General features: G+C 38.5%; 1 protein-coding gene across 11 annotated transcripts in view; it reads left to right on the top strand.

The window, feature by feature from the left end:
• The window catches only part of MAST2 (microtubule associated serine/threonine kinase 2), a 231,966-nt gene that overhangs the window by 94,720 nt on the left and 115,272 nt on the right, over window positions 1-21,974 (top strand). For 3 of the 11 annotated variants that reach the window (XM_054535466.2, XM_054535463.2, XM_054535456.2), the window contains exon 1: window positions 18,701-18,825. The exons of 7 other annotated variants lie outside the window; for them this stretch is intronic. In XM_054535466.2, coding sequence (XP_054391441.1) covers window positions 18,776-18,825 — 50 coding nt within the window. In that variant the 5' untranslated portion in view covers window positions 18,701-18,775. Of the gene's footprint in view, window positions 1-11,095; window positions 11,247-18,700; window positions 18,826-21,974 lie in introns of those variants that run through there. One more of the 11 variants, XM_063719093.1, reaches the window with a different exon arrangement.

Below are 21,974 nucleotides of genomic sequence, written 5' to 3'. Positions count from 1 at the left end.
ACTGACGCTTTACTTGCGTACAAGTTTTAGGGGTTCTCAAGGTGAGAATTAATTTGGTAATGAGTACTAAGATGTTATTAAGATGCAGTACATTTTTAGTGTTATCATCAAATGAATCAGTATTTTTTAATGTCTCAGTTTCCATTTTCAATACTGTAATTATTGATGGTTATATCCCACAGAAACAATTTGGGGTCCTTCGTTTTATGAATTTTGGCAAATATATATACCCATGTAACTACAACCACAATTAATAGATGGAACATTTTTCTTACCCCCAAATATTCCTTCTATAGTTTTGCAGTCAATCCCATCTTCCACGTCTTGGCCTCAGGCAACCACTGATCTATTGTTCGGCACTACAGATTAGCTTTGCCTGTGGTAGAATTTCATATAAATGAAAAGGACAAATGACCTGCTTTTTTGTATCTGGCTTCCTTTATGTTTCAATGTTTCCTTTTGTGACTATACCACTATTTGATGGACATTTGGGTTGTTTCTAGTTTTTGGATATTATGAATAAAGCTGCTATAATCATTCATGTATAAGTTTTTTTTTTATGGGCATATGTTTTCATTTCTCTTGGGTGTATACCCGGGATTGGTCAGCCCATAAAATCAGTGTCCCACTCTGCTGCCACAGATGGGAATAACTTAGCCATAAATAAATACAAAACAAAACCCAGTTATGTAAAGAAAAATTGAAATTAGAAATGTGGAGATTCCGTAAACTTCTTTGTTCATCTGGGAGCCAACTTCAGATTACCACTTCAGATTTACCTGTGGGAACCAAGCACTGGTGTACGTGGATGGTCCATGTGAGGTGTACTTCTCTGATGTGACTCACAGGTTAATTCTTTGGACATTTGGTGGAAGACTTCCAAAACTGTTTAACAGACTGTTTTTTTTAAAAAAAGTAAAAACAAAAAATCATGGCTTTCATCCAGATATAAAATGAAAACATTCAAAGATGAAAGAAAAACAGCATATCATCAAAGAGGGAAACAGGCAAATATTACAACCAATTCCATTATCAATTTTTATACAATTGAAAATGGCAAAATGTCAAAAATGACAGTTGAATTAACACTGCACATGTCTGTGTCTTCATCTATTTAAATGAGCAATAAAGTAAAGGCAAATTCATAAATTATTAAAATATTTACACTTTTCTTTGGCTTTATTTTTACCAAAATCGTTATTTGTAATCAATAATTTCTTGTAAATTATATTCTTTTAATAGCAATGCCAGATGAAACAGACTTTCTTGAATGACTATATTTCTTAGATTTTTTTTTTTTTTTTTTGAGACCGAGTCTTGCTCTGTTGCCCAGGCTGGAGTGCAGTAGCACTGCAACCTCTGTCTCCCTGGTTCAAGGAATTCTCATGCCTCAGCCTCCCGAGTAGCTGGGACTACAGCCATGGGTGCCACCACACCTGGCTAATTTTTGTGTTTTTATAGAGATGGGGGTTTCACCATATTGGCCAGGCTGGTCTTGAACTCCTGACCTCAAGTGATCCACCCTCCTTGGTCTCCCATAGTGCTGGGATTACAGGTGTGAGCCACTGTACTTAGCCTCTTAGATTTTTATTTTAATATTTACTGGTTTATAGGATATTGCAAAGGATAGAGATGAAGAGATTCATAGGGTGAGTTACTAGGGAAGGGGCAGGGAGCTTCTGTGCCCTACCTGGCCATGTCACTTCAATAACTTCCATGTGTTCAGCTATACTGAAGCTCACTGAACCCTGTCCTCTTGGGTTTTTATGGAAGCTTCATGAAGTCAATATTTCTTGCCCCAGGTATAGGGTGGGACTCTCTCATGGGAGAACCTTAAGACCCACAGTCAGAAAGGTTGGGGAACATTAAAGTGAAAGGAGAGCCAGAGAAGGTCAGAGGCCTGCCCCTGAGGCCTAACACAGCCAACATTCTAACAAAAGACTGTAACTAGGGCTATGGGAGTTATAAGCCAGAAACCGTAGATTAAAACCAGTATGTATATCATAACACCACAGGTCACCCCCTAGTTTGTGACCACAGATCTTTTATATCAAACAATATTTGTATATGCAATCATTAATCATTAGTCCAGTACATCATATTGTATGAGTGTCTCCCAGGGTGAGGCCATTCAGGTTTGCAAGTTTCCTAAATCTTGTCAAGTTCCAAAAGCGGGATTGGCCTTGGTAAACATACGGCTTCATACTTTCATGCATCTGGAATAATTGAGCCTGAGACAGTATCATCTTTTGTTCTTAGACTCCTTTGGGCTGTTAACGTAACATTGAATTTTCCTCAGTTAGTAACCCTAACTCATTTATTCACTTCTTTACTTTCAGCTATGGTTTCTCCTTCTTTCCGTTTATACCCAAATTTTTTCACCTTTGAAAGGGACATTAGAATCTCTCTTGTGCTGTTCCAGATTGCAGGCAGCAATCCAAGTCTAGGAGTAGGTCTTCCTCAGTCCACTCCCATTCAGATAGGGTAAAGTTATATAGGAGCAGAACTAGTGGGCTATTTTTACCATCAGGCAGTATAGTTGCATTCACTGTTAGTCCCACTTTTGCTAAATGGGGTGAAAGCACTACTCACCCCAGTAATGTTCTTAGGAATTTTGCCATTAGGTTTAAAAACATAGTTACAGTTTTTTCTTAGAAATCATCTCTGATGTTTCAGCACTTGTAGTTGCAACCCTGGTCCTAGGACCACTGCATCAGGTAGGAGAGAAAAAATAAATTTTTTAAAGGTGATTTGGGGAGGAAAGAAAAAACTATAGGCTAGGCGAAGTGGTCATGCCTGTAATCCCAGCACTTTGGGAGGCCAAGGCAGGAGGATTGCTTGAGCTCAGGAGTTTGAGACCAGCCTGGGCAACATGGCAAAACCTGTCTCTACCAAAAATACAAAAAATTAGCTGAGTATGGTGGCGCTTGCCTGTGGTCCCAGCTACTCAAGAGGCTGAGGTGGGAGGATCTCTTGAGCCTTGGAAGCAGAGGTTGCAGTGAGCCGTAATCACACCGCTGCACTCCAGCCTGGGCAACAGAGCAAAACTCTGTCTCAAAAAAACAAACAGAGCCAGGCACAGTGGCTCACACTTGTAATCCCAGCACTTTGGGAGGCCAAGGCAGGCAGATCACCTGAGGTCAGGAGTTCAAGACCAGCCTGGCCAACATATAGTGAAACTCTGTCTCTACTAAAAATACAGAAAAATTAGCTGGGCATGGTGGTGCATGCCTGTAGTCCCAGCTACTTGGCAAGCTGAGGTGGGAGAATCGCTTGAACCTGGGAGGCGGAGGTTGCAGGGAGCCGAGATGGCTCCACTGTACTCCAGCCTGGGCGACAGAGTGAGACTCCGTCTCTCAAAAACAAACAAACAAAACCAAAAAAAGAAAAGAAAAAGAAAAAATTATAGTAGTTATACAAGTGCGCTCCTCCCCTGGTAAGAATTGTGTAGTCATACTAGCATCCTCCCCATCCCCTCTTCCTCAGATCAACCAGATAAACAGAGAAAAAGTCCCACGTTAAGTATGAGCACATACGTCCTTATGATCGCCTGTAAGCCAGCCCTTCATGCGTTTTATCTCCCCCTGTTTTAGACAACCAGTTTTCAGTTGCCCATTCTACTTCTCTATCAAACTATTACTCTAAGGAGGATATCTCACTCTGTCCATTGTTGGACATTATGGGCTGTATAGTGTGTTCCTTGGTCTGAAGAATGATGGTGGGCCATCCAAATCCATGCAGTATCTTCTGTTCTGTTTTTTTTTTTTTTTTTTTTTTTTATGGTACTCTGAGCATTTTTATCTTCCATGGGATAAGCAAAGCCCACTCCAGAGTCAGTGTCTATTCCTGTCAAGACTCCTTTGTAGCTCCCGGGGCTACCAGCATCAGTCTCATTTGCCAGCCATGTTCAGGGCCTTCTTACCAGAGAATCTGCCCCATAGCCATCAGCAATCTCTGTCTCTGTTGCTGAGAAACAGAACAGTTCTTTCTGGCATTTTGTACCTGAAAGGGTGCAAAAGGATCATGTCTAGATTCGGCTCATCTCTGCACTGCTGCATTGCCCCCATACTCACTTTTTTTCAGGGACTGAGTTGGCCACCTCAAGGGAGCACATGGATGTCTACTTATTGATCCATGTCACCTTAATGCATCCCTCAAATCTCCTTAGGGCCATGCTCCATATGGGCATTCTTTCAACAGGCCAGATTTCCATTGTCCTCTCGCCTGAGTGTATAGCCAAGCCATTGGTTACATCGCATGAGGTCAGTAAAGACTGAAACACAGGGGCTTCTACCATTGTTCAATTCTTCCATCAGTCACTGTTATAAAAATAGAATGCAATTCAGCCCACCAAGCAGATCTGTTTTTACCTTCTTTGATCAGAGGAGTAGTCTTCCAAAGCAGGATGGTTTTCATTTACCTTGGAATTGCCATCCATGAACCAAGCAGCTTTTGGTCAATTTTTTTAAAATTAAATTTTATTTGGAGGAGATTTGCTCTGTTGAAGCAGTAGAAATTAGAATTGGCCAAAAATATTTTCTTTTCTTTTTCTTTTCTTTTTTTTTAGATTCAGGGGTACATGTGCAGGATTGTTACATGGATATATTGTGTAATGCTGGGGTTTCGGTTTCTAGTGAACCCATCAGCCAAATAGTGAACATAATACTCAATAGGTAGTTTTTCTGTGCTTGCCACACCTCCTCTCCCCTTTTGGAGTCCCCAGTGTCTATTGTTTCCATCTTTACGACCACACGTACCCATTGTTTAGCTCTCACTTGTAAGTGAGAACACATGGTATTTGATTTTCTGTTTCTGAGTTATTTCATATAGAATAATGGCCTCCAGCTACATCCACATTGCTGCAAAGGACAGGATTTCATTCTATTTATGGCTGCATAGTATTCCATGGCATGTATGTACCACATTTTCTTTATCCAATCTACTGTTGATGGGCACCTAGGTTGATTTCATGAATTTGTATTGTGAATAGTGCTGCGATAAATGTACCAGTATAGGTGTCTTTTTGATAAAATAATTTTCTTATGCTATGTCATAAGGCCCAAGAGAAAAAAACAGCTTTACAATTAAAAAAAAAAATTTTTTTTTTTTTAAGCTTTCTTTTCCCTGCCCGGCGCGATGGCTCACGCCTGTAATCCCAGCACTTTGGGAGGCCGAGGCAAGTGGATTACAAGGTCAGGAGTTCAAGACCAGCCTGGCCAACATGGTGAAACCCTGTCTCTACTAAAAATACAAAAATTAGCCAGGCGTGGTGGTGTGCACCTTTAGTCCCAGATGCTTGGGAGGTTGAGGCAGAAGAATTGCTTGAACCTGGGAGTCAGTGGTTGCAGTGAGCCAAGATCGTGCCACTGCACTCCAGCCTGGGCGACAGAGCGAGACTCTCTCTCTCAAAAAAAAAAAAAAAAAAAAAAAAAGATTTATTTACCCTTGGGTAGATAGCCAGTAGTGGGATTGCTAGATCAAATGGTAGTTCTGTTTTTAGTTCTGTGGAAATCACTATACTGTTTTCTGTAGGGGTTGAACTAATTTACATTCCCACCAACAGTATATAAGCATTCCCTTTTCTCTGCATCCTCACCAACATCTGTCATTTTCCATTCTGACTGGTATAAGATAGTATCTTATTGTGGTTTAATTTTCATTTCTCTGATGATTAGTGATGTTGGATATTTTTTTCATGAGTTTGTTGGTCGTTTGTCTTCTTTTGTGTCTGTTCGTTTCTATTGCCTACTTTTTAGTAGATTTATTTGTTTTTTTCTTATGATTTAAGTTCCTTATAGATTCTGGATATTAGTCCTTTGTTGGATGCATAGTTGGCAGATATTTTCTCCCATTCTATGGGTTGTCTTTTTACTCTGTTGATTGTTTCTTTTGCTGTACAGAAGCTCTTTAGTTTAATTAAGTCTCATTTGTCCATTTTCGTTTTGGTCATATTTGTTTTTGAGGTCTTAGTCATAAATTGTTTGCCTAGGCCAATGTCCATAAGAGTTTTTCCTAGGTATTCTTTTAGGGTTTTATAGTTTCAGGTCTTAAATTTAAATTTTTAATCCATCATGTGTTAATTTTTATATATGGTGAGAGATAGGGGTCCAGTTTCTTTCTTCTGCATATGGCTAGCCAATTTTCCCAGCACCATTCATTGAAAGGAGTGTCCTTTCCCCATTGATTATTTTGGTCAACTTTGTTGAAGATCAGTTTACTGTAGGTGTATGGATTGACTTCTGGGTTCTCTGTTTTATTTCATTGAGCTATGTGTCTGTTTTTGTACCAGTACCATGATGTTTTGGTGACTACAGCCTTGTAGTATAATTTGAAGTCGAGTAATGTGATGCTTCCAGCTTTGTTATTTTTGCTTACGATTGCTTTTACTCTGTGGGCTCTTTTTTGGTTCTAAATGAATTTTGGAATGGTTTTTTCTGATTCTGTGGAAAGCGACATTGGTAATTTGATTAAAATTGCTTTGGGCAGTATAGTCATTTTCATGATATTGATTCTTCCTATCCATGATCATAGGATGTTTTTCCATTTGTTTGTGTTGCCTGTGATTTCTTTCATCAGTGTTCTTTAGCTCTCCTTGTAGAGGTCTTTCATCTTCTTGGTTAAATGTATTCCTAGGTATTTTATTTTGGTTGTGGCAATTGTAAATGGGATTGAGTTCTTGATTTGATTCTGAGCTTGAATGTTGGTGTATAGAAATGCAACTGATTTTGTGCTTTAGTTTTATATCCTGAAACTTTACTAAAATTGTTTACTGGGTCTAGGAATCATTTGGAGTAATGTTTAGGGTTTTCTAGGTATAGGATTATGTTGTCAGTGAACTGATATAATTTGACTAACTCTGTTCCTATTTGGATGCTTTTTATTTTCTTCTCTTGCCTAATTGCTCTGCCTACCACTTCCAGTACTATGTGGAATAGGAGTAGTGGGAGTGGACATCCTCGTGTTGTTCCATTTCTTAGAGGGAATGTTTTCAGTTTTTGCCCATTCAGTATGATGCTATTGGCTGTGAGTTTATCATATATGGTTGTTACTATTTTGAGGTGTCTTCCTTCAATGCCTAATTTGTTGAAGGTTTTTAATCATGAAGTGATGTTGGATTTTATCAGATGCTTTTTCTGTGTCTGCTGACATGATCATATGGTTTTTGTTTTTTATCCTGTTTATGTGATGAATCACATTTATTGATTTGTGTATGCTGAACCACCCTTGTGTCCCAGGCATAAAACCGCTTGATCATGATCCAGTTATCATCTTGATGTGCTGCTGGATTCAGTTTGCTAGTATTTTATTGAGGATTTTTACATTCATGTTCATCAGGGATATTGGCCTGCAGTTTTTTTGTTGTGTCCTTCTCAGATTTTGGTATCAGGATGATACTGATTTAGTAGAACGAGTTAGGGAAGAATCCCTCATACTCAATTTTTTTTTTTAATAGTTTCAGTAAGATTGGTACAGTTCTTCTTTGTACATCTGGTAGAACTTGGCTGTGAATCCTTCTGGTCCTGGGCTTTTTTTTTGGTTCGTAGATTTTTAAATTACTGATTCAGTTTTATAGCTCATTATTGGTCGGTTCAGGATTTCCATTTCTTCCTGGTTCATTCTTAAGAGTTTGTGTGTTTTGAGGAATTTATTCATGTCTTCTAGGTTTCTCTGGTTTATGCTCATAGAGATGTTATAGTAGTCTCTGATGAGCTTTTGTGTTTCTGTGATATCAGTTGTAATGCCACTTTTGTCATTTCTGATTGTGCTTATTTAAATCTTCTCTTTTCTTGGTTAATCTGTCTAGCAGTTTAACAGTTTTGTTTATCCTTTGAAATAACCCACTTTTTGTTTTGTTGCTCCTTTATGTCATATTTTTGGTCTCAATACCATTTAGTTCTGCCCTGATCTTTCTTATTTCTTTTCTTCTGCTAGATTTGGGTTTGGCTTGTTTTTGGTTCTCTAGTTCCTTTAGCTATGATGTTAGGTTGTTAATTGAGATCTTTCTTTTTGATGTTAAGCATTTAGCACTATAAATTTTTTTTTTTTTTTTTTTTTTTTTTGAGACAGAGTCTCACTCTGTCGCCCAGGCTGGATGCAGTGGCGTGATCTCGGCTTACTGCAACCTCTGCCTCCCAGGCTCAAGCGATTCTTCTGCCTCAGCCTCTTGAGTAGCTGGGATTACAGACACGCACCACCACACCTGGCTAATTTTTGTATTTTTAGTAGAGACACGGTTTCACCATGTTGCCCAGGCTGGTCTCAAACTCCTGGGCTCAGGCAATCCTCCTGCCTTGACCTCCCAAAGTGCTGGGATTACAGGCATGAGCCACTGTGCCTGGCCTAAACTTTAGTCTTAACACTGCTTTTGTTGTATTCTAGAGGTTTTGGTATGTTGTGTCTCTATTTTCATTTATTTCAAAACATTTTTTGATTTCTGCCTTAATCTCATTGTTTACTCTAAAGTCATTCAGGAGCAAATTGTTTAGTTTCCATGTACTTGTGTGGTTTTGAGAGTTCCTCTTGATATTGATTTCTAATTTTATTCCATGAGGTCTGAGAAGATGGTTGATATGATTTTTATTTTTGAAAAATGTATTGAGACTAGCTTTATGACCGAGCATGTGGTCAATTTTAGAGAATGTTCTGTGTGCAGATGAGAATGAGTTTAGAAGTGGATTCTTCCTGAATCGGGTCTCCATATGAAAACATAGCCCAGGTGACACCTTGCTTGCAGCTTTAAGAGACCCTAAGCAAGGGCCCAGCTAAGCTGTGCTTGAATTCCTGAATCAGACACTGTGAGATGGTAAATGTGTATTGTTTTAGGTGGCTAAGTTTTTGCTAATTTGTTATGCAATAGAAAACTAATACATCGTGAAAGCCCACTTTTCCTATTTTCTTGCTTGCTTATTTGCTTTATTTATTTATTTAGACACAGGGTCTCAGTTGGCTAAGCTGGAGTGCAGTGGCACTATCATAGCTCATTGCAATCTTAAACTCCTGGTCTCAAGTGATCCTTCCACCTCAGCCTCCCTAGTAGCTGGGACTATAGGTGTGTGCCACTGCACCCAGCTAATTTTTATTTTTTATTTATTTATTTTTTTGAGACGAAGTCTTACTCTTGTCCCCCAGGCTGGAGTGTGATGGTGCGATCTCAGCTCACTGCAACCTCTGCCTCCCGGATTCCAGTGATTCTCCTGCCTCAGCACCCTGAGTAGCTGGGATTACAGGTGCCTGCCACCATGCCCGGTTAATTTTTATATTTTTAGTAGAGGTGTGGTTTTACCATGTTGGCCAGGCTGATCTAGAACTCCTGACTTCAGGTGATCCACCTGCCTCGGCCTCCCAACGTGCTGAGATTACAGGCCTGAGCCACCGTGCCCGGCCTTAAATTTTTTTTAGGCAGGGTCTGGCTATGTTGCCCAGGCTGGGGTGCATTGATGCAATCACAGCTCACTGCAGCCTTGAACTGGGCTCAAGCAGTACTCCTACCTCAGCCCCCCTGAGTAGCTGGGACTATAGACACATGCCACCACACCCAGCTAATTTTTGTATTTTTTGTAGAGATGGGATTTTGCCATATTGCCCAAGCTGGTCTCAAACTCCTGAGTTCAAGTGATCCACCCTGCTTGGCCTCCCAGAGTGCTAGGATTACAGGCACGAGCCACCGCACCCAACCCAGACTGTCATTTTCTTGCTTTTAGTTTTTGTGTATTTTATTGCAATGTCACTTTTTTTTGAGAGAGAGGCCTTGCTGTGTTGCCCAGGCTGGAGTGTAGTGGTGTGATCATGGCTCACTGCAACCTCAGCCTCCCGGGTTCAAGTGAGTCCCCCACCTCAGACTTTCGAGTAGCTGGGACCACAGGGACACGCCATCATGCCTGGCTAATTTTTTTTAACTTTTTTATAAATAGGGGATCTCCCTATGTTGCTCATCTTGGTCTCAAACTCCTCAGCTCAAGTGATCCTCCTGCCTCGGCCTCCCAAAGTTCTGGGATTGTAGGCGTGAGCCAACGCACCTGGTCACAAAGTTACTTTTGTTGTAGTATCTGGTACATGAAAACTCTTTTGACTAAAGTATGTTTAATCTTTTTTTTTTTTTTTTTGAGGCAGAGTCTTGCTGTGTCGTTCAAGCTGGAATGCAGTGGCACCATCTCGGCTCACTGCAACCTCTGCCTCCCAGGTTCAAGTGTTCAAGTGATTCCCCTGCCTCAGTATCCCAAGTAGCTGGGACTACAGGCATGCGCCACCGCATCTGGCTAATTTTTTTGTATTTTTAGTAGAGACTGGATTTCACCATGTTTGTCAGGCTGGTCTCAAACTCCTGACCTCAAATGATCTGCCCGCCTTGGCCTCCCAAAGTGCTGGGATTACAGGCGTGTTTAATCTTTTAAAAAATGAAAGAGCCGGCTGTGCATGGTGGCTTACGCCTGTAATCTCAACACTTTTGGAGGCCAAGGCGGCGGATCACGAGGTCAGGAGTTTGAGACCATCCTGGCTAACACAGTGAAACCCCATCTCTACTAAAAACACAAAAAATTAGCTAGGTGTGGTGGCGGGCACCTGCAGTCCCAGCTACTCGGGAGGCTGAGGCAGGAGAATGGCGAGAACCCAGGAGGCGGAGCTTGCAGTGAGCCGAGATCGTGCCCCTGCACTGCAGCCTGGGAGACAGAGCAAGACTCTGTCTCAAAAAAAAGAAAAAAAAAAAAGCCAAACTTAGATTTAGGATACTACCCCAACCCCCATCAAATGGTAACTGGTAAGTGTATGTTTAAGTTTCTAAAAAATTTCCACATAACTTTCCAAAATGTTTATACTGTTGTAGTTTCCTACTAAGGATGTTGAGGGTTCCAGTTGGCCCACTTCCACATCAAAACTTGTTAGGATCAGATTTGAGCCATTTTATTGAGTGTATACTGGTATATCATTGTGGTTTTGACTTACATTTCCCAGATGAATAATGATGTTGAATATGTTTTTCATGTCCTTATTTGCCATTTGTGAATCTTTTGTGAAATGTGTTCAGATATTTTGCTTATTTTGAAAAAATGAATAAAAAATTATTGAGTTGTACAAGTTATTTATGTATTTCAGATGCAGATATTTTGTCAGATATATATAGTCATGCAATACCATACAATGTTTTGGTCCACAACAGACTGCATAGACACTGGTGGTCCCATAAGATTATAAAGGAGCTGAAAGTGACATCTTGATGATCCTGACCCTGTGCACACCTAGGCTAAAGTGTATGTTCGTGTCTTTATTTTTGGCAAAAACATTTAAAAAGAAATAATAAATTTAAAATTTAAAAATAAAAAACAGCCTATAGACTGCAGATATAGAGAACAAAAATATTTTTGTGGAGCAGTATAATTTGTGTTTTAAGAGTAAAGTTAAAAATTAAAGAATTCAAGGTGAAAATGTTACAGTAAGCTAAGATTAATTTATTGTTAAAGAAAAAAATAATGTAGCCTAAGTGTGCAATGTTTATGTTATTATATAATGTATATATTAATGTTATTATATAATTATATTATTATATAATGTTATTTTATATGATATAATCATATATAATTATATGTTTGTAACATATAATAATTATATTATTATATGTTTATATAATGTTATTATGCAATATTAAATAGTGTAACCCAAGTGTACAATGCTTCTATAAAGTCTACAGTAGTAGACAGTAATGTCCTAGACCTTTACATTTACTCACCACTCACTCAGTCACCCAGAGCAAGTTCTAGTCATGCAAACCCCACTCATGGTTAAGTGCCCTATGCAAGTGTACCATTTCTATCTTTTACATGTATTTTTACTGTACTTTTTTAATGTTTAAATGCACAAATACATACCATTGTGTTACAGTTGCTTACGGTATTCAATGCAGTAACATGCTATACAGGTTTGCAGCCTGGAAGCAGTCTATAGGCTATACAATACCATATAGCCTATGTGTGTGGTAGGCTATACCATCTAGGTTTATGTAGGTATACTCCATGATGTTCATATAATGATGAAATCGCCTAACAATGCATTTCTCAGAAGGTATCTCTGTTGTTAAGCGATGCATCACTATATATATATTGTGACTTATTTTTCTCCAGCTTGCCTTTTCCTTTTTGGAAGGATGTCTTTCAAAGAGCAGAAGGTCTTAATTTTGATGTTCTTTGTGAGTTTTTATAGTTAGTACTCACTCATGTTCTGTCCAAGAAATCTGTGCCCATCCTAAGATCATGAAGATTTTCTCCAATGTTTTCTTCTAGAAGTTTGTAATTTTAGCTTTTATGTTTGAATCTTAACTCCTTTTGAATTAATTTCTTTAAAGTCTTAAAAATTATGGCAAGGTATATATAACAAAATTTGCCATTTTAACTTTTTTTTTTTTTTTGAGACAGAGTCTCGCTCTTATCACCCAGGCTGTGCAGTGGCGTGATCTCAGCTCACTGCAGCGGCGTGATCTCAGCTCACTGCAGCGGCGTGATCTCAGCTCACTGCAGCCTCTGCCTCCCAAATTCAAGCAATTCTTGTGCCTCAGCTTCTGGCATTTTAACCATTTTTAAGTATACAATGTAATGACATTAACTATATTCACAATGTCATGAAACTGTTGTCACCATCTATTTCTAAAACTTTTCCATGGTCCCAGGTAGAAACTCTGTGCCCATTAAGCAGTAACACCCTTCTTCCCTTACCCCAGGCCTTGGCAGTCTCTGTTCTACTTTCTTTTTCTATGCATTTGCCTCTTCTAAATACTTCATATCAATGGAATCATATAGTATTGTTCATTTGTGTCTGGCTTATGTCACTTAGCATAATGCATATCTATATTAAAGTCAGTTTTGGTAAGTTATTTTTTGAACTTTATTTTAAATAGGTTGTAGAATGTATTGGCATAAATTGTTTCTGCTATTCTCTTATTATTCTTTTGCTGTCTTTAGATTTGTTGTGATAACTCATCTTTTATTTCTGATATTGATGATTTATGTTTTCTCTCTTTTTCTTCTTGATGTCTATTACTGTGGTTTTATTAATTTTATTAATATTTTCAAAGAACCAATTTTTGGTTTTGTTACTTTTTTCTATTTTCTGTTCCTAATTTCTGCTTTCTTTTCTTTATTATATTTTGAATTTAATTTACTTTTAAGTTTTTTTAAATTGTTTTTTATTATAAGTTCTGGGATACATGTGCAGAACGTGCAGGTTTGTTACATAGGTATACACATGCCATGATGGTTTGCTGCACCCATCAACCCATAATCTACATTAGGTATTTCTCCCAATGCTATCCCTCCCTGGACTTTTTAAAGTTTTTAATGCAGAGGTATGGATTAGTGATTTCAGGTCTTCATTTTTTGATATAAGCATTTAAAGGTATATATGTGCCTCTAAGCACTCCTTTAACTGTATTCCATAATTTGGTATGTTTGTCTTTATTATAGTGTAATTCAAAATATTTTCTAATTTTCTTTGTCATTTCATCTTTGACCAATAGATTATTTAGAAATATGTGGTTTCATTTCCAAATATTGGAAGATTTTATATTTTATTGTAGTTGATTTCTAATTTAATTCTGTTGTGGTTAGGCAGCATAATTTATGGAATTTCAATATTTTGAAATTTCTTGAGACTTTTTTTATGGCCTAGCATGTGGTCTTCTTGGTGAACGTGCAATGTCTGCTTGATTAGCTTCCCTGAACTCTAGCCCATGCCTCCTCAGCTTAGTGGAACTACTGTGCTCTGCTTGAACTCTAGCTGTCTGTGCCCTTGTAAGAAAATTGCTCCCAGGCAGCCGAGGAGGGAGCAGCCTGACTTTTGAGTTTCCCTTCTTTCTGGGTTTTCATTCTTGCATTACATGTGTCCCAGTGCCTGAAAACTATTACATCCTGTATTTTGTCTATTCTTATGGTGATTTGTAGTAGAATGGCTAGTTCTCTTTTGGTAATGTCATAGTTACAGGTGGAAGTTTGCCAATCTTTAGGTCCCTGCCTAAAATCGAAAGTTTTTTTCTTTAGTTCTCACTGAAGACAAAGCCTGTACTTTTTACATCAAATGTAAAGCTGTAAAATTCTCATTTATTTCTACTTTCTTGTTTTCTTCTTTAGGTAACTCGACAGTATGTAAAGTTTGTTGTTTAACATGACTTTTGTCCCTGTTATAATCTATAGAACTGAATAATATTTACTTAAAAAAAGTTAGGTATCTTTTTCTCACTTTATTACCAGTTAAATAAATAGTTTCATTTAAGGCTTTATCATAGGCAGTGACTGTTTTATCATTTTAAAAATCTATCTTACATGTGCAGCCATTTTAGCGTTACTTTTCAATATCATTTACATTAAACCTATAAATTTTCCATTGTTTTCTGTGACTGTTTTTAAACCATCGGAGGAGAGGGGAATCTGGCTAAATATTGTATATATACTATTACACTTTTAAGAACAATCCCACCATCATTCTATTTTTTTTTTTTTTTTTTCCCTTCTTTTTGGAGACAGAGTCTGGCTCTGTCACCAGGCTGGAGTGCAGTGGAGTGCAGTGGCATGATCAATTCACTGCAACCTCCCCCTCTGGGTTCAAGTGATTCTTCTACCTCAGCCTGCCAAGTGGCTAGGACTACAGGCGTGCACCCCCACACCCAGTTAATTTTTGTATTTTTGGTAGAGACGGGGGTTCACCATGTTGGCCAGGATGGTCTTGATCTCTTGACCTCGTGATCCACCCACCTTTGCCTCCCAAAGTGCTGGGATTACAGGCGTGAGCCACCCCACCTGGCCCTTTTCTCTTTTGAAGACAGTCTCGCTCTGTCGCCCAGGCTGGAGTGCAGTGGTGCCGTCTCGGCTCCCTGCAACCTCCGCCTCCCGAGTTCAAGTGATTCTCCTGCCTCAGTCAGGCTAGTCTCGAATTCCTGGGCTCAAGAGATCCGCCTGCCTTGGCCTCCCAAAGTGCTGGGATTACAGGCATGAGCCACTGTGCCCAGCTACTTGTCTTTTGAATACTCTGGTTTATTTTCTGTGTTTTCAATCTTCAGTGATAGTAATTGTGTAAGTACTTTATGTGTGCAGTTTTTTTTTTCCTCCAAATTTAAGCAGACTAGCTTATTTGTAGATTTTCTCTTTTTCCTCTTCTAAGCTCCACTTTCTTATTTTTCTGTCTATGTTGGGATCACAACTTGTACTCATTTTCAGTGATCTGTAGGATTTAAAAATAAGACATAGTTATATTCACAGAGTACAAAGTTTGAATATATTCTCATCAAAAATATAAAGCGTAAAAAATGGAAGTTTTGTATTCTTTTAAAAGTTATTTTTCTTTTAAATACTCAAAATTAATTTAAATAAGCTGAATTAAAATTTTTGTAAGTACATATTTTTATAAAAATAAATTGTAATTCTAGCATTAACTGTTCAACTATTTATCAGTGTAATAAATTGATTCCTTGCCTTATATGTGTCATTTCTGGACCTGCATATAAATACATGTACTAGTAATATGAATTCCTTAATTCTGCAAAATGTTCCTCAATTGCTGTGTGCTACTATTAGGAATAGTGAGCTAAATTATGAGTACCTTCAGAACTGTGAATTGGAACAGGAAGAAACCAAATAAATGGATGTTTGACTCTGTTAGGAGACAATACTTTCTTAGGAAAGGTATCTATGATATTGATGTTATTTGACAGGAAGGATATAACAGTTAATTTGTCTTGTTTTTTATTCTGACACCCTGTGCTGCTCAAATATTTCATAATCTCAGGCAGAGTTCTCTGAAGTTTGCAGTTTCACAACCCATAAATGGCGTTCTGGCATAGTTGCCTCTCTTTTAAAGGACATGGGAAGAAATATGTGGACAGAGGTTTTCCTGTGGTCTGAACTGTACAATTTACAAGAATGGATTTTTAGGGTTCCGCTTTGCCAGTGCAGAATCTTGTGACAGAGGAAACCCCATTTCTTTAATGAATTTGTTTTTTGTGTTTGTGTTATTTTGCAGGATCTTTAAAGTGAGAAGCCCATAGCAGAGGCCTTTTTTCTGGCTCTACAGTCAATAAATAAATGTATGAATGAATAAGAGAAGGCAGATGTTTCTTTTGCCATACTGCAAATTATTGAGCCCTGTCACCAGTCCCAGGGAAATGTTAGGCCTTCCTAGTCCTGGCAAAGCCACAGGAATATTGGCACAAATGGATTCTAATGCCACTAAATAAAGTACTCTGTGTGGGGTTGTGTTACCTGGAGGTAAAAGTAATATCTTCTTTGGTCAGATAAAGGATGTAAAATATGGCTTTCATTCTCTAAAAATCAAACAAATATTTTCTCACTTTGGCATTATTTAGGGAGCTCCGTGTTCTCTCTCCTCCACCCAGGGAGTACTGCTCTGCAATAGTACTCTTCAATATATGCAGAGCAGGCTAGAAAGAAATCCATTTGCTGCTGTTGTCAGAAATTTCTACTGAAAGGTAAAGCGCAGTGATTTATAGCATTGGAAACTAGAGTTAGACTGCTTCAGTTTACCAACTTGGCTGAAGACAGGAACACTTCTGGCTTGTATAATTCATATATAGGTAACCAGGTGCCAACATATTGAGGAAATGCTACTTTCCTACTTACCATTGGCATGATCTTAACCTCTCTGTGTCTTTAAAAAATAATAATAATTTTAAAAATAATAATAATGGAATAATAGTACATATATCATATGGCTATGATGAGTACTACATGAATATTAATGTGTAAAATAGAACCTAATAAATAGTTAAGCACTTAATAAATGTTGGTTGCTGTTATGTCATCATCATAAGTGCTTAACTATTTATTAGGTTCTATTTTACACATTAATATTCATGTAGTACTATTGGAGAATATTGAGTAGAAACTTAGGATTCAGCTATAACTGCAAGCCTTAGCTGGGGATGCGAGGATAGACCCAAGGTTGGGGCTTTTGGCAACTGACCCTGATATCATCACAAGGCTTTCCAAAGTGGGAGCCAGTACTTGTTGAGAACTGCTAGATTTCTGAGGTGTTCTAGTTATCTTTAGGACCTGCTACTGAACTGGGGATTCTGAAAAAAAGAGGGTGCTGAGAGGGCTGAATAATTGGACTAATACATGGAGAGGAAAAGTGAGGGCCTGTAGCTACTAGGTGGGTGAGTTTGCTTGGGTAATTAGAACAGTGGCTTTCGAACTTTTTAGACTTTGACCTCAATAACAAATAGAGTTTACATTATGACCCATCACACATGTTCGCATTTGTATATTTGTATGTATTTCAGTAATGGATGTCATAAACACACATTTCACAAAACAGTGCTTACCCTTACTGTGTGCGAAGGACTAATATTTTCTTTTCTATTCTATTTCATTTGCATATGTACTTTTTGTGTGCAGGTAGTTTCCCTTTTTAGAAAATGTTGATCCTGACTTCCTAAATTGATATAATGTCTTACTAAAGAGATGTGACCCACATTTGAAAAAGCACTGGTTTGCCTATGAATTTGTCCTTTGAACATTACCCTAGAAAAAACAGTTTGATATGCTTTGTCATCTAGGTGAATGAGAGAAGCCCCTCAGAGTTGGCAGAGGCTCTGAAGGAGGGGACAAGACTTGCTTCTCTTTGGCTCTCTTAGCTGCCAGGGTTTAGCTCCACAGTTTACTTGATCACTTGGTTTTCTTGAGTCTAGGTTCTTTTTCTCAGATGGCTTCCTATTTGTTGGGACTAATCTCTTCCTTTAGACTGGGAGATTGCTCCAAGAGGGCAAGACTTTCAGTAATAGCTAACACTTTTATAGTGCTTTCTCTGTGCTAGGCACTTTGCTGTTTACATATATTAATCCTCACCACAACCTGTATATTAGGTACCTTAATGATCTTCATTTTACAGGTGGGGAAACCAAAGCATACAGAAGTATGCTTAGCTTACCCTTCAATAGAGGTCTTCTGCAACTTACCTTAAACATTAATGGATGAAATTAAGCTAGTTTCTGGGCTTATTTTCTTAACTTTCCTTATGGCTTTTCTTACCACAAGAATGATAAGAGAGTAATAGAAATTGAATAAAAAATGGCACTGAACTTTGTCTGAAGGAGTACAGTTTAGATAAGTTGGTCAAATTCGGCATTTGAATAATGACTGTGCTTTGAGCCCTAACATTAAAGCCCTGTAGTCTTCCTTCAGGCTTGGGTTTGAGAATGAATAATGCTGCAGAAACGCCCACATAGTCTTCGCTCATTATTTTACCAGTTTGGGATCCTTAATCTTTCTTCCAGTCCCTTGCCCACTGCAACAGCTGTTTAGCCTGGCCCATGCCTTCTGGGTTAATAGTATTTCTGACACAGTGTGAGTTTTCAAGTTGCTATGTATAATTTCTGCCAGAGTCTTTACTGCCGCCAGGCCTCAGGGTTGGAGGTTGCAACTGATTTGTGGGGGAGGGAGTTTGGTGCTTGTCACTGACGCAGGAACAAGGTGCTTTCTGTAGCTCTGATTTGTTGCTGGCTGAGTGTGAATGATGTCAGGCAGATCAGAGGACAGCTGATTCATTTGGGATCTGGAACTTGTCACTGTCCCACTGCTGCCTCGTGGGCTCTTAGGTCTTTTGAGGGGGGATGGGAGGGGTGTTCTGAAGATCATGTTTTTGAAGAAAAGTACTTTAATTTTTACTGTAAGTTTGGGAAGCTTTTATAATTTCCTTTGGCTGACAGAACTGCATACCCCTTGTGTGAGAGAACTTCCTACCAAGACTCCAGTGTGAGAGCAAAACTTGAGTAGCCAGGAGAATGATGAAACGGAGGCGAGAGAGACTGGGAGCACCATGTCTGCGGATTCAGTAAGGAGGCTGGGGTCTCTATGGAAACTGGCAGATGTCAGGAAAAAAAAACTAATGCCAACTAACACAGCTTCGTTTATTTGGATGAAGACTGTTTTGGAGATGCCTGTCAGGAAGAGGGCTGAGCTGGCTTGATTAATTCAAGGTCAAAACAGTGGTCCTCGGCAGGGGCATATGAGGTTTCCAATTCCAGAAACTGAATTAGATGTCATTTTAGGGGTTCCTGAATACTTGGAGAACTGGGTAAAAAAATGAAGACAATTATTTTCTTGCCTTGAAAGCAAATGTTTATTTAAAGTTAGTGTCAAAGCTCCAAATACAAACCCCATGAATGTGAGAAACCAATGGAAACAAAAAGTACCTCCTCCTTTGACTAGAGAGGGTATTGTATTTCTGCCCGTGGCCTGTCAGCTCAGGACCTCAGATCTGCCCTTGCAGATTCAAGCATGGGTCCTTTAGGGTGTGACCTCTATTTTTTTTCTATATTAGCCAATATAGAAATAAACTTTATTAGGTCAGAATATCAAAGCTGGGAGTGGAAGAAGGCTTCCTCTTCAGGGTGACTTTTCCAAGAGCAGCTCAGGCTTATTTAATGAAGAAGTGCCAAGTGAATTCATCAGTAAATTAGAGAACCAGTGAAAGAAGAGACCTAGAATCCATTTCACCTCAATTATCTGTCTTGAACTGCCTTTGTTTAACCCACAGGGCGAAGGGAGTGTACTTCAGATTTTCTTTCTGAGTCAAACTGCTTGCCCCGAGACAGACAGGTTTCTTCAGTGGGCTTCCTTTGTGATGTTGCCCTTCAGTGTCTGTGGATGCTTATTGATTGAATTAATGATTCTTATTAGACCTTGAGAAACAGGATGTGTTTGAAGTATAAGGTTGGAGTATTGACACACTTTAAAAAAAACCTTTTATTACCATACTGACACAAAAGTAAAAGACCACTTAAAAACAGACTTCATCAACTAATGTGTTATTTAAAGTAAAGATCACTTGTTAACAAAATTAAAATTTTTTAAATGGAGCTTGTAGTTTAAGAAAACTTAAATGGTCAAAAATCATGGTTCTGTTTTTGTTTTTGAGAGTGTCTTACTTTATGGCCCAGGCGGGAGGGCAGTGGTGCTATCACAGCTCACTAAACCTTGACCTCGTGGGCCCAAGGGATCCTTCCACCTCAGCAGCTGGGACCACAGGCATGCACCACCAAGCCTGGCTAATTTTTTAATTTTTTTGTAGAAATAAGGTCTCTCTATGTTGCTCAGGCTGGTCTGGAACTCCTGAGCTCAAGTGATCCTCTTGCCTCAGCCTCTTAGAGTGCTGAGATTACCATACCTGGCAAATCATGCTCTTCAAATGTTGGTACACTGCTGTTGGTAATCGTTTTATCTGTTTTACTGACTTTGAGTTAGAAAAATACCCCCTGAGGAGCTAATAAGTAGTTTGTATATCACCTTTTCCTTTTTCAAACAATCCTTTTTAGACTCTAGACCCATTGTATAACCAGTTTGCAGAGTAGTAATTAGGGGCAAAAAGAAAATGAAATTTGCCGGCCAGGCGTGGTGGCTCACGCCTGTAATCCCAGCACTTTGGGAGGCCGAGGCAGGCGGATCACGAGGTCAGGAGATCGAGACCATCCTGGCTAACACGGTGAAATTCTGTCTTTACTAAAAATGCAAAAAATTAGCCGGACGTGGTGGCGGGCACCTGTAATCCCAGCTACTCGGGAGGCTGAGGCAGGAGAATGGCGTGAACCTGGGAGACGGAACTTGCAGTGAGCCAAGATGGCGCCACTGTTCTCCAGCCTGGGCAACAGAGTGAGACTCCGTCTCAAAAAAAAAAAAAAAAAAAAAAAAAGAAAATGAAGTTTGGCTTTCATAGATTTTTACAATTTCAATTATATATTGAACAAAATGTCTAAACCTCATTTTATGTGATAAGACCTAAGGCTTCAAAATTTTGTACAAGCATATTATTCAGGTTAACAAGTAAGTGCTGTCTAATGTTCTAATTAGTTCTAACTTATATATATGAAGGAGCTTAACTTTGAAATAGTTCTTTGGAAGAGTGAAAATTCTTTTTGAAAATGAGAAATTAAAATTAACATTTTTACTTCTTTTAACTTTAAAAAAAATGTTGAGTTTGTGGAAATGTGGGCATAACTGTAATTTTAAATAGCTGTTTGCCCTCCTATTTTCTATCCTGTTACTACCCCATATTGTGTACCTACCTGAGAAGTAAACTGAAGACCACTAGAGTGATAATGACTAGGAAAGTGAAGATTTCCTTTGAATATATGTAAGTAAGCACAAGTAGAATGTCACTGTATCCATATTATAAACAGTCAGAAATAACAATACGAGAAACTAACAATGTTATCATTTTGAAGTAGATCAGGTACTTATGTGATACTTAAATAATTTTTTTACCTTGGAAATTAAATAATGGTTTGTGTATAGAAAGCCATGCCAATAAGATAGCAAATTAAATATTATGAATATTATTTTTATTATTTTTATCATGTGTCAGTTCTACTAATGGTAGCAAATTAGAAATCTGTATTTATCACCTGTTTTCAATCTAATGGTCTTATTTATTTAATAATCTTCGATAGGACTTAACATATCAAAATGGCTAGATTGTTTTTATGGGAAAAAATAACCTGGGAATCTAAACTTTAAGTAGAAGCAAAATACATAGTTAACTGACATTATCTGATACATTCATCAGAGAAATGTTAGCTAAACAAATTGGTATTATTGTTGATATAATCAATAATTTATAAACTATTCAGAAAGTTTTACTCTTAGGGACATATACATTTCTTTAGGAAGTTTTAGTCATTGAATATTAAATATTAACTGTTGCCTACTAATTGATGTAGTAAATTTGCAGTGTTTGGTTTGCCCAGAAACCAATTCTAAATACATCAGGCTGGGCACGGTGGCTTACATCTGTAATCCCAGCACTTTTAGGAGGCCGAGGTGGGTGGATCAGTTGAGATCAGGAGTTCGAGACCAGGCTGACCAACGTGATGAACTCTTGTTTGTACTAAAAATACAAAATTAGCTGGGTGTGGTGGTGCATGCCTGTAATCCCAGCTACTTGGGAGGCTGAGGCAGGAGAATCACTTGAACCCAGGAGGTGGA

The sequence above is a fragment of the Pongo abelii genome, chromosome 1, assembly GCF_028885655.2.
Source record: "Pongo abelii isolate AG06213 chromosome 1, NHGRI_mPonAbe1-v2.0_pri, whole genome shotgun sequence".
NCBI classification, from domain to species: domain Eukaryota; kingdom Metazoa; phylum Chordata; class Mammalia; order Primates; family Hominidae; genus Pongo; species Pongo abelii.
The sequence above is the reverse complement of the archived record's forward strand: the minus strand, read 5'-3'. Positions and strand labels throughout refer to the sequence as shown.